Source organism: Harpia harpyja, chromosome 1 (assembly GCF_026419915.1).
Source record: "Harpia harpyja isolate bHarHar1 chromosome 1, bHarHar1 primary haplotype, whole genome shotgun sequence".
NCBI classification, from domain to species: Eukaryota; Metazoa; Chordata; class Aves; order Accipitriformes; family Accipitridae; genus Harpia; species Harpia harpyja.
In genome coordinates, this window is record NC_068940.1 from 81,249,333 (window position 1) to 81,263,667 (window position 14,335).

The window sequence follows — 14,335 nt, forward strand, 5'->3', positions numbered from 1 at the left end:
GGGAAGGGATTCAGGTGCCTAAACATAAACATCTGGGCCATTTTAGATGCCTCCACTTCTATTCCAGAAGAGTATTGGTTTCTTATAGTCCCAGGACACAACTATCAGACCCATACTGTTGCCTTAGATGAGCGAACAACATGATCTAACTTTGAAGTTGGCCTCACTTTGAGTAGGGGAGTAGATGGGATGACTTCCAGAAGCCCCTTCCATCCTAGGATTTGACAGTTCTGTACCCCACGGTGGGTATCTGAAATAATATTTCACACTGGGATAGCAGGAGTCGTCCTCCAGAAGTGCCCAGTCTTTCTCTACATAAACTGTAAAGGGAACTCAAATTACTAGCTTAGACTTGACACAGACCTAACTTTTAGGTGGCTAAGGTTAGGATAGAGGAGTCCCACCTCTTGTGTCAACACTGAAAAGCAAATGATTTGATAGTAATTGCACATTAATGCATGATTAATGGATGGTTAATTGAATCATTAAGAGGAGTTTCTACACAGCATTTTGAGACAAGATCAGATCCCATGATGCTTAGCAAAAATGATATTAAATTTTTTTTTTCTAAGAAATTATGTATAAAAACCGAGTGATGGATTGGAATAGAAAATGTACTACTCCAGAAGATAACACTTAAAAGATGCTTTCCATAGACCTTTTTCAGCATCAGATTCTTTGTTTAGTTTCCATTATTATAATCACTAGTGGTTTGGACAATTTTCCTGGGTTTTCTTTCATTCCTGATACAAAGAAGGGGGGGAGGGGGGCGGAAGACAATAGTAGCAAACATTCCAGAGGGGGGAAATTAGTTCTCAAACTTCTGATTTGCATTGTTTGTTTCTTTGGCTACTGAAGGCAGGCAGCAAAGTAAGCTTTCTCACTGTGTGCCTTGGAAACCCGTAGTGCCTAGGGTGTGTTCAGCAGCAGTGCGATCTAGTCCATATTTGTTAAACAATGCTGTAGAGTAAGTACAATTTATACCACAGGCGACTTCTGTAATTACCGTGCTTTAAAATGGATTATTTCATTTTCACTTGAAACTGACCTATGTATTAACGTATTACAATAATTACATGATTTGTGGTAAAGGAAATGGGTTTTGGCTCTTAGCAGAGACTGCTGGAAGCAAGCTGTACTCTTTCAAGTGCATCCATTGGTTTTAGTTTGTATAGGACGTGAGGTTTTGGCTTTTAGGAGCTATGTTCCATTAAGCAGGTATCCTGCTCTACCGAAGGTGCTTTTTTTCCCTGTATAGGTGAAAACAAACCCACCTGTGGAGTTGAGAGCATGTCCAGGCTCCAGGAGCACATTTTGCCATCCGTAGAGACGGTGATGAGATTGTGCGCATTCTGTGTTCCAACTACATTCACACAATACACAGGATGCTGAAAACACATTAACACTGGAAATCAGAGAGCCATTCTCACTTCTTCACAAACAAATTTCTCATGTCTCATATGTTATTTTAAAGAACAATCAAGTAGTCACATAATACCTGGAGAATACAGGACTTAGCTTTTGCCAGATAGGATTTTTTTTTTTTTTACGTTTAAATTTTAAGAGGCACGTTATGGAGGTGGAAATGTTTTCAAAGTTTCATTTTCCTCATAATAAACCAACACAGCTGAGTAATGCTGTGAAAATACTGAATTATGTGGATGAGATTTCACCCACAGGGATATGTATCATTCTACTGATGGCTTTTGACACTGAAAATAACCGGCAGAAAGAGGTAAATTGTCCAAATGGAATCAAAATGAAAACTTTATTCAAGAAAACAGCTGCCTAAAACTTGAACTTTTCCAGAATTTGGCTTGCATGCTAAATATTTGCAAATGTACTCCGGTTGAAAAACATGAACAAGTCCATCAGCGTTCTCCAGCACTGGCCAATATACCTTTCAAAATCTGTCATTGTCAATGTAGAGTGACTAAATTTAGGGTGTTACACCTGGTTCACCATAGCATAGTCTTTCCATGGAGGCTGAATTCCACTTAATATGCAATAATGAAACTTGGCCTATTCCTTTTCCAAGGAACCTGGTAACATTTTGAGCCTAAAGAGTCACCTGAGATCTGATGGTGACACATGAGGCATGGTTCAAGTTCAGCAATCTCCAAAGTGAAAAATCAGTCAGACTGAACAATAAGATTTAATTTCCTTTGACCAGTACAAGTGAATCTGCTGAATGAAGGGTAAGACATATACACAAGTCAAGCAAAGAAAAATTGTATTTCTCTGCCTCTTTTGCTGATGAATAGAAGACCTGCATCTCCAGGAAGAAAAAATACTTTTCACTAAAACTTTCCTTATTTAATGAAAATTAGGACCAACTTACAAGAGATCCCTATAGAGCTTCTAAGCCAACTCCATGTAGGGTTAGAAACCTAGCATTTGCTCCTGCTGAAAGGAATGCCAGAACTACCACTTATTTTAGACTACTTTAAGATCCAGCTGCAGGTCACCTACCCAGTCAGTAGGGAAAGGCAGAAATCTTCAGAGCACTGGCTAGCTCTCAGGTTCGATACCTGAGCGGGCCCAGTAAATGCCCCCTCCCTAAGTGCAAAAAGGGCAGCATCTGAAGGCACAGTGTGTGTGTGTGCACACACTGAAGATGGACTCAGCAATTGCTGCTGAAATAGTACCTTGTGCTTGGAGGCCACCTGTATGCACCAGTAATTTGCAAGGTCTATTCTGATGCTGATTCTTCTCTTTCTCTCAAGATTGTCAGGCACCTGGCTTCCCTTAGATCATCAAATGGACCCCAATCTGTCCCTCACATGTGTCTCCTGCTATTATCCTCATATGATGGACCTTCTTGCTGCTTAGTGAGAGCTAATGACCCCAGTGCTAAGCATGATTAGCAAATACTGATGTGTGAAATAAGAATAGACCTATTTTTTCATGGGTGTTTGACTTCCAGTAGTCCAAACAGACAGGGACAGAGTGGGTGGGAGGAAGCTAAAGCAAGCAGTTGAGTATCTAGAATATTTGGGGGGGGGGGAGAGTGAGCCATGTCTTTCCAGCAGCACCTCAGTGTGCCAGGTCTGGCTTTAATCAGGGCTATCAGTCATCAATTTCATGCACAATAAAACTCACAGCAGAAATGAAAAGACGTAAGGAAAATGGATGAAAAAGACAACCAACTGTACGTAACAGAAAGTCTTAACAGGCTCCTTCCTTTCAAAGGGTCGCTGCCAGCTTGCTTTTATTTATTTTGGAAATGAAATCATCATGCAAAAAGGTTTTGTCTTAATTAAAATTTTCTGTTGTCCCAAGTGCAGATGTGTGGTGGGTGTGAAAGGAAATTAGTGAGTAAGCTGTGGGTAGAACTCTCTTTCCTGGTGAATCCAGGCAGCAATCAGTGATACTAAACTTCAGGAAGGTTTAAGTCAGTGATAACAACACACTCTATCTGTTTCAAATAAACAAAGTGGGAGAAAGAAAAGAGAAAAATCCCTTTTTCACATATGGCATAAGTTCAAATTAAAAGATTACTATTCAGCTCAGGTATCTAGCAGTACGCAAAGTAACATTGCTACAGTAGAGTTGTCAGTTTAATCCTTTTTTTTTTCTTAGCAGCTAGGATTCAAGCCAGCCTTTTGCAACCAAGACTTCGTTTACAGTTTATGTGATTCCTATATATGAACATAAAATAAGCACTCTTTTATTGTAAAATCTGATCACTCCTTAAAAACATCATGCTTCCTCATGTTAGACTGTGTAAACACTTATTTATACCAATCCATGACAGCACATAAAGTGCCCATCCACAACTGAAAGTAATTTATTTATATTTGTCAAAAGCAAAACATCACATATTGTTCTATTGCAATGATAAAACTAGTTTAATATATAATTCCAGGAGGAACAATTTCGTCTTAAATGTTTTTTGAGTGTAAACAAATTACTTCCCATTAATCTTTTCTTTTCCACTAGATTTGGAGTGCCAGTTGTTCAATTTTCAGTGATAGTCAGCTTCTTGCCACTAGTTTTCTGGTCTGCTACATCTCTAAATTGCACTTCCAGGAGAGACTGTTTCTTTTCATGCAGATTGAACATTACTGGCGACAAAATGAACAAAAACATTAGGGAAATGAAAAGCAATGTTGAAGTTGCAACCCATGGCACAGATCATTAGATTATTACATCAACATTCGTGATAGTGGAAATTTAGGGAACAATATTTGTGCTGCCTGGCCCACTAAGCGAGCCTGTGCACACCTGTCATTTTTTAATATAAGAGACTTGCCATCATAATACTGGCCCCATGCTGAATCTTTTTCATTAATTCACCTGGCATGGCTTCTAGAGTTGTCTTTTAACTCCAGGGATTATGTTGTCACAGTCAACTAAAAGCTGAACCTTGATCTGCAAATTCCAAAGATAAGAATCGCAGAATTGTAAAAGCTGGAGGTGCAAAAGACCTATCACTTTGTCTGATCCTTCCCTCTGCTAGAACAAGATTATTATCTTATCTCTCAGAGTGCTTTATGTAGTTCAGTTTCTTATGTTTCAGGAAATCTGCATTTTTCTGCATTACTGTATCATACTATTACATTTTTCTCCTCCTTTACAGCCTGTATTTTCTTTTCTGCTTCCCACTCAGGAATGGTCCCAAGCCCACTACCAAGATGAGATATATTTATCCACAGAATACACCTTCCAGCTCTTATGAAAAGGCTGCCTGAGCCCAAACTCTGGAAGAGGAGAACTCAAGAATGCACAACATCTTAGTGCAGGATGGACTGGAGGTCAGCGCCATAGCAGAGTGAGGACACTTTAGCAGGCAATCCAGGCTTGTCTCTTCCTCCAGCACAATATGAGTACTTTGTAATGTAAGAGAGTCTTCTAGCACAGACATCATCTTTATATCACAGAGAAACTCTCTTCCTTCTCAGGCATTTCGTGCTACTGCTCTGCCTATATATCTCCCAGACATCACCAGAGCCCTGTGCCACCATCACTATATCTGCAGGTATATGTTGTGTCAGCAAAATGCTCTTCCACATCATTTTATCGAAACAAACTCCCCCTCACTGTGCAAGCTCTGCCCTATGGCCCTGTCTGGAGTAGGAGACCATGACAGGCATTTATGTATTGCTGTATTGGAAAACAGAAGCAAACTGCCCCACTCTCTTCAAGGGCACCAGTCTCTACTTGCAGGACTCCACTGAGACAACCACAGGTGCCTAATCTGGTTCAAAAGAGAAATTAATGTACAACAAGACAGCAGTAAATGATTCAAATTGCCTGCCATGCTGGTCTGACAGACACACAGTCCCTATAGTGACCTGGCTGTCTTTACAGGCAATGGAGAGCAAGAGTCACAGTCCCACTGTGCTGCCACAAAGGCACCTCACTCAAGTGTTGTAATTGATCCTGCCCTCTTCCTTGGAAAGGAGGATAATCTCCTGACCCGACCTACAAAGTGTGATGGTTAAGCACTTACAGGAGGTGCTGGTACATCTCTCTTATCTATTTCTTTCCCTTCAAGGGCCACACTGTCTTCATCTGTGTGGCAAACAGCATTGTAGACACAATTAGACAGCTCCACTTCCCCGCTGACCTTTTCCTCTAAGGAAAGGAGGTGATTTTTATCCTTACCGTGTGAGCAGCAGCAGATAAGGGAGTTCTTTGAACCGGAGTGCGCCTGTGACTGCGATTATCCCACAAGACAATTTGGCCAGAGTATGTTCCACCAACAACCAGGTTTGGGTGAAAGCGGGCAAAACAGACAGACATCACGGAGGACTGGAGTAAAACAGGTAGAGAAAAAGAGAAGGGTAACATGGTCAGTCATCTTCAATTCTCTCCTTAAGGAAGGATATTGTCATTAGCATTTTGTATTTTAGAAATCACTGTATGAGCTCAGTTCATATTCCTTGCACACCAGCAATTCTGCTAAAGCCAATAGGACAGATGCAAAGGGCTAATTTTGACCCTAAAATGTGTGGTTCCATTGGTCCTAGTGAAAATATGCACCACAGGATAAGTCTTCGCATGATGCTAAACACCTGAGGTAACCTCTCCCTGACAGCGATGGGAAAGTGCTTAATTTCATTTCCAAAAGTGAGAACTTTAAGTAACCAGATGCCAACCCAACAGAGGTTGGCATCCTGGCCCATGATTTCCCATCAGGGAGAGCTCTTCCCTTGCTGCTCCTCTAGCTTTTAACTCTCAGACAATTTGAGGTGAGTTTGTGAGAGACCCTCCGAAGTTCACCTCAAGGTGCACTGCCTTGAGAGCATCAGCTGACAAGCTGTGTCTCATCATTGGATCAATGACTGATTTCTCTGCTAGAGAGGTCCTCTTCTAATAGCAGAGGGAATCACACTTTCTCTTACACTGTTTGAGCAGAAATTAGTTTTTCCTCATTTTAATGACAGCTGAGTTGCCTTTGTACATTTTCTTTACCTGGGGATGCTGAGGAGCCAGACTGGTGTAATGGTTACCCTGGCTATCTGGTAGAGTGCCCCACAAGCCAGTATGGAGATGGGTATCTATCCCAACTACCACCTTCCAGTCTCTTTAAAATAACATACAACATCTGAAGTCCTCAAGGGAACAATCCCCAGAACCTTCACATGCCAAGCTACAGCCAAGAGCAACAAGCTGTAACTCCTTCAAGTCCTCCATCCTCTTTGTAAGGAATTATTTCCCGTTTTTATATAATTGATCCTGGATGTTATGTCTTTGTTTTATGCAAATTGGAAAGCAAAAGTTACAGCATTCATATAATTTCCTGATAAAGGAACATACGAATAAAGACAGTTTGCAAAGAGAAGCAAATGTCATTTTTTCATGGGCAGTTCTAGTGATGCTTACAAGCAACAGAGCAAGACTTGAACTGCTGCAGTCATTATAGTCAGAAAGTTAAATTCACTGTTAGTGGTCACATTCTTAAAAATTCATTTTCTGGCTGTTTCCAATGAGTTTTGGTAACAAATCTTTGTTACAGTTTAATGACTGGATATTTTGAAGTGGTGATGTTCCTATGTGTAAACCCATTTTACTCAATGACAAAGGGTTAACTAAATTGCCGTATTTCAGTTGCATAAAAAGCATTGCAGACATTTAAGCAAACTCTGTTGAATTGGGAACGTAGGAGCTGCCAAGCTGAACTAGACTCAATGTCTACCTAGCTGACGACCCTGTCTCTGGCAGGAGTGGATGGAATTGTAAAAACTTTGACATGGGCAGATGTGTTGTTTTCTTTCCTTACTGCTCCTTATCCTGATTTCTAGTGACTAGAGACTTGTTTGAACTCTTACACCACAGATTTAAAACCTCTTCTGATAGGGCTAGAATTAATTATGCTAACTCTTGATGTCTATAACTAGGTTAATAAGAATAAAGCAAAATGTGAAGTTTGAATAGTTTTTACTGAATTCATGTGGCTGCCTGATATCCATTGTTTAAAGCCAGATTATATGCTAAATTATCTTAGTTTCTACTTACAGCATACAGCAGTATATTCAATACTGTTTTTTTGACCTAATAAGATTGCCAAGACAATTAAATAATCTGCCACTACCTTTTTTCTTCACCATTCTCTCCAGATTCTCATGGCTGTTCACTTGACATCTCTGACCCCTTCCCTTCTTGACTAAAGCTTTTGCATACTTTTCTCTGATGTTATATAGTCTAGTATCTAATGACTAGCTGATTAGTATACATAATTGCCTATTTTAGTCCACATCTATCTAACCGCTTGAGCATAGTAATTACACTATGGTCAGTTGTAGCAACAAAAGTTAGCTTCCAAACACCATTTCCAAAGGACCTATTAGCTTTACAGATAAGAAAACCCACCTCTGAGTAACAGGACTTTGGTACTGCTAAGAGGGGCTCAAATACAGCTGCCATCCGGTTTCCACAGATCCCCCATACATTATAATTAAAACGACCCTACAGCACATGTTCTACATTTTATCTCTTTGTTTAATGGCTTCATGAGTTGTTTTAATCAACCCCTCTCATTCCTTATAACTAAACTGACAGATATTCTTACATGAAGTGAAATAGCCAGATGATTTTAAAATAGTACAGCTCCACCACTGTGTACACCCCGCAGCAGCTACAAGGCTCCACATGTATTTTAAGAAACCCCAATTCAAACAGTCATTCCACAACAAAGTTCTCAGTTTGTCCGAAACAAACTTGGGAGACTCTGAAGCAGGGCGAAGAAGCCAAGTGGACAGTGTATTTTTAAATGTTGTGTTTTCATGGTTAGCATGTTTTTTAATTCAGAATCCCAGAATACAGTTGAATGGTCAGGATATAAACTGCTAAAGTGTGTTTTTCATAAAGCTCAAAAATAACCTACAGACATGACTCGGACTTAAGCTCTCTGTGCTACTTCTAGTTTTACGTATCGCTCCAAAGTAACTTGCATTCTTCAGCTGATGAAATGTTCACATCCTTTTAATTATGTCAATATTATTTTTCTACCAAGGAAAAACTTCTGTCAAATATTAGAATTTAACAATTTAAGGACTCCACTCCATAGCACTTAATAAGGTGATTATTTTCTTAAAGTTAATGGCAGTACTCAGATGAGTAAGGGCTGTAAGATCCAGCCCATTCATTTAACAACTTTAAAAGCATTCATTTCTTAACCTTAATGGGAGAGAGTGGCAGACAGGTCTCCAGTCTGTCTGAACAGCTCTGTGCTCAAGGAGAGCAGCAGAAACCATTCCCTGTAAGCCTCTTCTGCCTCCAGGCTGCCTCTTGTTTGCCGATTCAAGCAGTCTTGCTCCTCTAAAACAGTTTCGCCACTGACTTCAAAGGGGGAGGAACTAGCGCATTGTCAGGTTTTAAAATAACAGCGTATCCCTCTTTGCACTTCTACCACACCTTTCTAGGGAAATCTCACGACACTTTCCAATAACGACAGTAAAGCTTCCCAGTTTTTCAGTTAGGCATATTTTATATGCTGTAGGTGCTTAGTTACCCATTGCAGAGGACAGGAGCAGCTAGTTTCACAGTATATGGCACCAGTCCACAAAGAAATGTAAGAGGGATCATGTCAGAAGGCAACTTCACGGGGTATTTAATGTCCACAGTATAAAAGGGGCATTTAGAATAGGAGGTTCCCAGCGTTATCTTTTTATGGGTGCCACAGAGCATCTGTGCCTGCAAGTTGTTGGGACCTGCAAGAGATAGGCAAACCCCAGTGTTTGGTCACCTTCATTTCTCTGAATTGCTCTGTGCAGTGAATCATTTCATTATTCATTTTAGCTTAATGCTCTGGTGTTGTCTCCCTCTATGCAAATACAGTCTACGAGATTTAGCTTTCTCTGTCTCTGCTTAGCTTTCTCAGCAACCCTACTAAAGTATTTCTGGTACTTCTGGCTTTGTGATCTTCCACCCAGGTTTTCAACTTCTGTCTCTTGATGATGGCTTTCTGGTGGGCACCACCTCACTGGTGCGGCCGCCTCATCCCCTGTGTATGCTCTGCCTGTCCATGGAGGTGAGCAGCTCTCAAAGGGCCAGATGAGCAAGCCTGAATTAGCTCCATGTGGGAGCACTGCCCAGGCAAAAGGGAGAGCCAGGCCCAGGCTGGTAAACCTGAGATTTTTGTCTGGCAAACGGGCAATCCTGCTCCCCGAATGCTAAAGCTTCTGCTCCCGGCTGTTACAAGAACTGTGCTGAAAACCTAATTAAGAAACAAAGCATGAAATGTCTGTGCTCTCGTCACAGCAAAGAGAGGGCTGGCCTCAGAAACATAAGTGTTGCCCAGCCCTTGGAGAGGCCTGCAGTCGAAGGGACGAAGGCGGGACACCCCGGCCCCTGTTTTGGCAGCTGTTGGGTCTCCTCAGCCCGTATGGAGAGAAGTGCTACAGGGGCGAGAGGGTGGTGACTTTGCTCAGCCGCCTCGGCCTCCTCGCCCCCTCCCCACTGATGCACTCGACTCAAGCGGGCCCCGAGCCCTCTTCAAGTGGCTGGCAGACCTGTTTTTTATTTTAGAAGCTTAATCCGGCCCAGATTTGGACTAATGATGGCATATCCCTTCAACCACAGATACACATGCTCGGGACAGACAGTCATTTAGATTCTCCTTACTGAGAAGCCTGACCTCAGTACCCACATCTGATGTGCGTAAGGCCCCAGAGACTCAGCTGTCTGTGCTCATGTCCGTAGATTTGGATGGCACTCTGCCCAGCCACCAGTTGAACAAGTTCACAAAGACCTGGGTGCTAAACAATAATGACTTTCAATAGGCAATGACTACTGCATTCAGCGAGACCCCTTCTGCAGGAAACCACCCCCATAGGCAGCGCTGCCATACTGGTGCCATATGCCTACACTTGACACCAGATGGATCTCAAAACAATACTTTGTCAGTGGGAATAAGCGATCTGAGGAGTTCACAGGCATTTCTAGACTCCAGAAGACCAGGTTATATTGCAGCAGGCACTCAGGAAACTCCCGGGTAGATTCTCTAGCTGAGCAAACACATGTGAAAAAGCACTACAGTCTGTGGCATGCTACTATAGGTCAGTCTAACACAGACAACAGCGGGCAGTAAAATTAACTCCAGCTGAGCTGAAGAGGCAGATCCTTTTTCCATGCTTGAGGGAATTGGCTTAGAGGGGCTGAGAGCAGAGGGACAAAGCTGGGGTACTGCCGCTTAGCTAGAACCACGAAAAGGTGCCAAACTCATAGTCCTTTATCCCCAGGAACTGAAGAATAGGGACTGGACCTCTGATCACTTATGCCTGCCCTCCTGAGGAATAAATAAATAAAGACAAAGGCCCAAACTACACGTACAATTTACTTATAACCTTTTGCTCTCACTCCTGCTCGTCAAGAACAGCATTTAAAGAGTCTAAGCACTCTCAGTCCCTCTGAGAGTTGCCCTACCTTCTTCTGGCCAGGCAATCAGGAGACCATCTCCTCATGCTTGCATTGCTACACACACTTATATGTGGCTGCAGAACAGACACGGATGATATATCTCAACTGCAAAGGTGGATTAAAATCATCATCTAGAAACAAAGCAGCAGCTAAGTTACTAAATAAAGCCCTTTTTTCCTGCCAGACCAAGGACTGAGAAACAGCATAGAACTAGAATGTAGCAGTATCAGATCTGAATACTGGTTTGTCTGGTTTATTGCCCTATTACATCCTTTTTGCACCACAAGAGAAGGTGTGAGATACCTTGAAAGAGGCAATTCTAGGGTGACTTTCCCCTGGCTACTGAGATACCTGGGTTTGTACTCTGAAATAAAGACTATGTTCCTTCCAAGAGTCTTGCTTATTTTTAGTATCAGCTATTATCAACCTGGATATTTCAGTGTTTCACATAAATGTCTAAGTATTATTAACAGTAATAAGCAAATGGCAGACAGGATAGCAACAGAATTACAACTGTTTTTCCCAATTAAATTTGAAAAGGTACCTAAAACATTATTTATGTGTATGGAAACCTTTACCAAAGAAGTTAACTCTTAATTCTAAAAGCTTTGAATGCCAAGACTTCTGTATAGCTCCCCATGACTCTCTTCCTATCCAACTACAAAATAACATCTGAAAGATTTTGTGCTGGAGATTATTTGTGGTACCATACAAAATTTGTCTTCTACTAAAAATAAAATAAAAGCAGTTGACATCCTTCACGTATTTAAAAAAATAAATAAACCCAAACAAACACTTCTTCAAACCAAATGTCAGAATCCTGTTTAATTAAAAAAAGGAAGTTTATACTTGGTTATGGTGTGTGTCGACATCTATCCCTTTGATTTACAAGAGTATGGACTGGAAAGAACAGATTGCTTTATTCAAGAGAAAGAAAGGAGGGAGGGGGGCCCAGTGTGACAGGAAAGAGTGTAGGCTGTATTAACTTCAGTGCTTGTTAAAACATGAAGGATTAATGGTAGAAAGGGAGGGAAGAATTGTGAATGTCTCCAGTTTAGGATCTTCAAAAATGTTTGGGGATTCTAAGAATGTCTCACCCGACCACATGAAAGCTGCACAGAGAGACTCAGCCACACGACTGCTCTAAATCCAAAGCTGGTATCGCTCCACTTATACCATCAAACCAATGGAGCTGAAATGTAACCACAAATTAAATTTATTTTTATTGAAAAAGTACTAAGTCCTTAAAAAGAAGGAAAAGAGTATGTCAGGAAACGCAGCTCTTTCTTAGACAAGTTTACAGGGTAGGTAACTCTGACATCTAACCTCAGTGCTGACATCTGAGCATGGCAGCAGAATCAGAGCACTCTGCCCAAGTCTGCAGAAGGGCAATATCCAGCCTCATGCCTTCATTTTAAGCAGGGGAGAAAGCTCAAGCTTTCTACTTTCATCTTTGTAACTGCAGGTTCAGCCCGTGTAACTACAAGAATAAAATAATTAGAAGAAAGTCCACAAGCTGCCTTGCCAAAAGGGAATCTGCACTTCAGCCCTTTTGGAAAGTGCATTTACTGATATTATTCATTTGGTGGTGGTGTGATGACTCAGAAAAGCAGCAAAACTGCTTGCTGTATTGCAAAAGCAGATAAACATGATACTTCGCATATGCGATACAGGGAGCTTCTGCCTACCTTTATCCACGACTGCAACAACCAATCAGTTTGGTAACCCTGAATTACTACACATACGTGCAAGCCTAAGAATACAGTCTTTACTGAACATCATACTTTGTTAGACTGATGATGAGAGAATTAAAGCCTGGAGAAATAAGGAGCAATTTCATAACAACAGCACATCAAAATCAAGTTTTCTTTCCACCCAACTGCTTACATGCTAAGTACCGGAATTTTCTCTGATTTGGCTGCTTATCAAATTGCAGGGTCAAAACCTTAACATCCATGTGCCTGCATGTTGGAGAAGCAAGCACTTCCTTGGTGTGTCTGTTTTATTTAGGTCATGATACCCCAACAGTTATACAAGAGCACTCTTAATTGTTTGATTAAATTATTCACAAGCCTGAAGTGATGGGTCTGCACCACCCATGCAGACCTGGAGCCTTAGGGCATGTGTCTGCAGGTGGAGCGCAGAGACCTTCTGCCATCCCCACTCATACCACAGGCTGGCCAGAATTTGGAGCAGATGGTAGGTGTCAGCTTTAGCATGGCACTCTGGCACTCCGCTTGCACGCAGCAGGGCTCGCTACTTTCGGCACAGTATTAGCCAAAGGCTTCTGGACCAGAGCTGCTTGACACACAGCCAGCTCAGGCCATGGGTAATGGTGTCACTGCCTGCCACCACCCATAACTATAGCTGCAAGTGCTTTGGGATGGAGACTGCTTTGTTACAATGGGTTTGTAACAAATTTCTTTCAGAGGCATCTGTGTGGTGAAGGCCTCTAGAATTGACCAAATAATAACATTATATGAAAAATTTACTTGGTGGGTGGTCAGAAATGCCATTAGGTAAGAAGCAGTTCTTAAACTGAAGTGTTCAGCTGCTTTCTGAAAATACGGGGCTGGTGGCAGAATGTCCGTATCAACTACCAGAAATCCTTTCGACATCAGTCATCACTTACATGGGACATGACAAAACAGAAGTTGTCTGGTGTGTTTCTACTGACACTTTTGATTCTGTTAACTAGTGGTTGCTGTTTTCATATGGAGGGAAATTCCAAGAGATTTTAGAAGTTAAAGTCATTGGTGAATTGCAGCTTGAATAATTTTCTAGTGATGAAACCTCCTTAACATTCTGCAAACATTTACATTTAGTCACTTTGACTTCTGTTTTAAAAAGCATCTCAAACACAAAAGGTGTCTATCCACACAGAAGCTGGTTGGTGAGACAAAGGTATTTAGGTGCTGCAAAGTGCATTGGCAAATCCCATTGCCTGCCTTTCTCTTCATCTTTAGGCACCTAACCACATTTGTAAATCTAGCTTAAAATCATTGGAACATAAATTAGTGTCTTAACAGTTTTGGTCTGCCAGCAGCCAAAATTCAGATTCAGGAACAATCAATTCCAAACTGTATTTCATTGCTCATTCAGGGCAAGATGCGAGTCTTCTATTTTCAGCTTGTACAGTGTTTGCTATGGAGGATGTATACAGTTTTCCTTTCAACAGTAAGTAATATCAGGTTGCAATTGTCACCCCCCCCCCCCTTTTTTTTTTTTTGGTCAGAAAAGGGCTTATTGGATTGGACTTCTAATATTAAAGGACTGTTTAACACAGATAGCTATCCCAAATAAAGAACCTCAACCAAACCATGACCTCCATTGTGCTCTAGTGTGACCACCCTCCCATATAAGTGATAACACAATCCGCATGTTAGCTTAGTTACGTTTGGGTTTCATCTGCACTCAGAAAATCAGCAAGATAAGTTACAATGAACAGTCTGCAGTAATTCATGAAGGG

At 41.4% G+C, this 14,335-nt stretch overlaps 1 protein-coding gene across 7 annotated transcripts in view; it reads right to left on the minus strand.

Moving 5' to 3' along the window:
• Positions 1 to 14,335, minus strand: part of DYNC1I1 (dynein cytoplasmic 1 intermediate chain 1) — a 199,740-nt gene that overhangs the window by 45,935 nt on the left and 139,470 nt on the right. For all 7 annotated transcript variants that reach the window (XM_052801851.1, XM_052801870.1, XM_052801841.1 and 4 more), the window contains 2 exons: positions 5,611 to 5,757; positions 1,275 to 1,388 (listed from right to left, as the gene is read on the minus strand). In XM_052801851.1, coding sequence (XP_052657811.1) covers positions 1,275 to 1,388; positions 5,611 to 5,757 — 261 coding nt within the window. The remainder of the gene's footprint in view (positions 1 to 1,274; positions 1,389 to 5,610; positions 5,758 to 14,335) is intronic.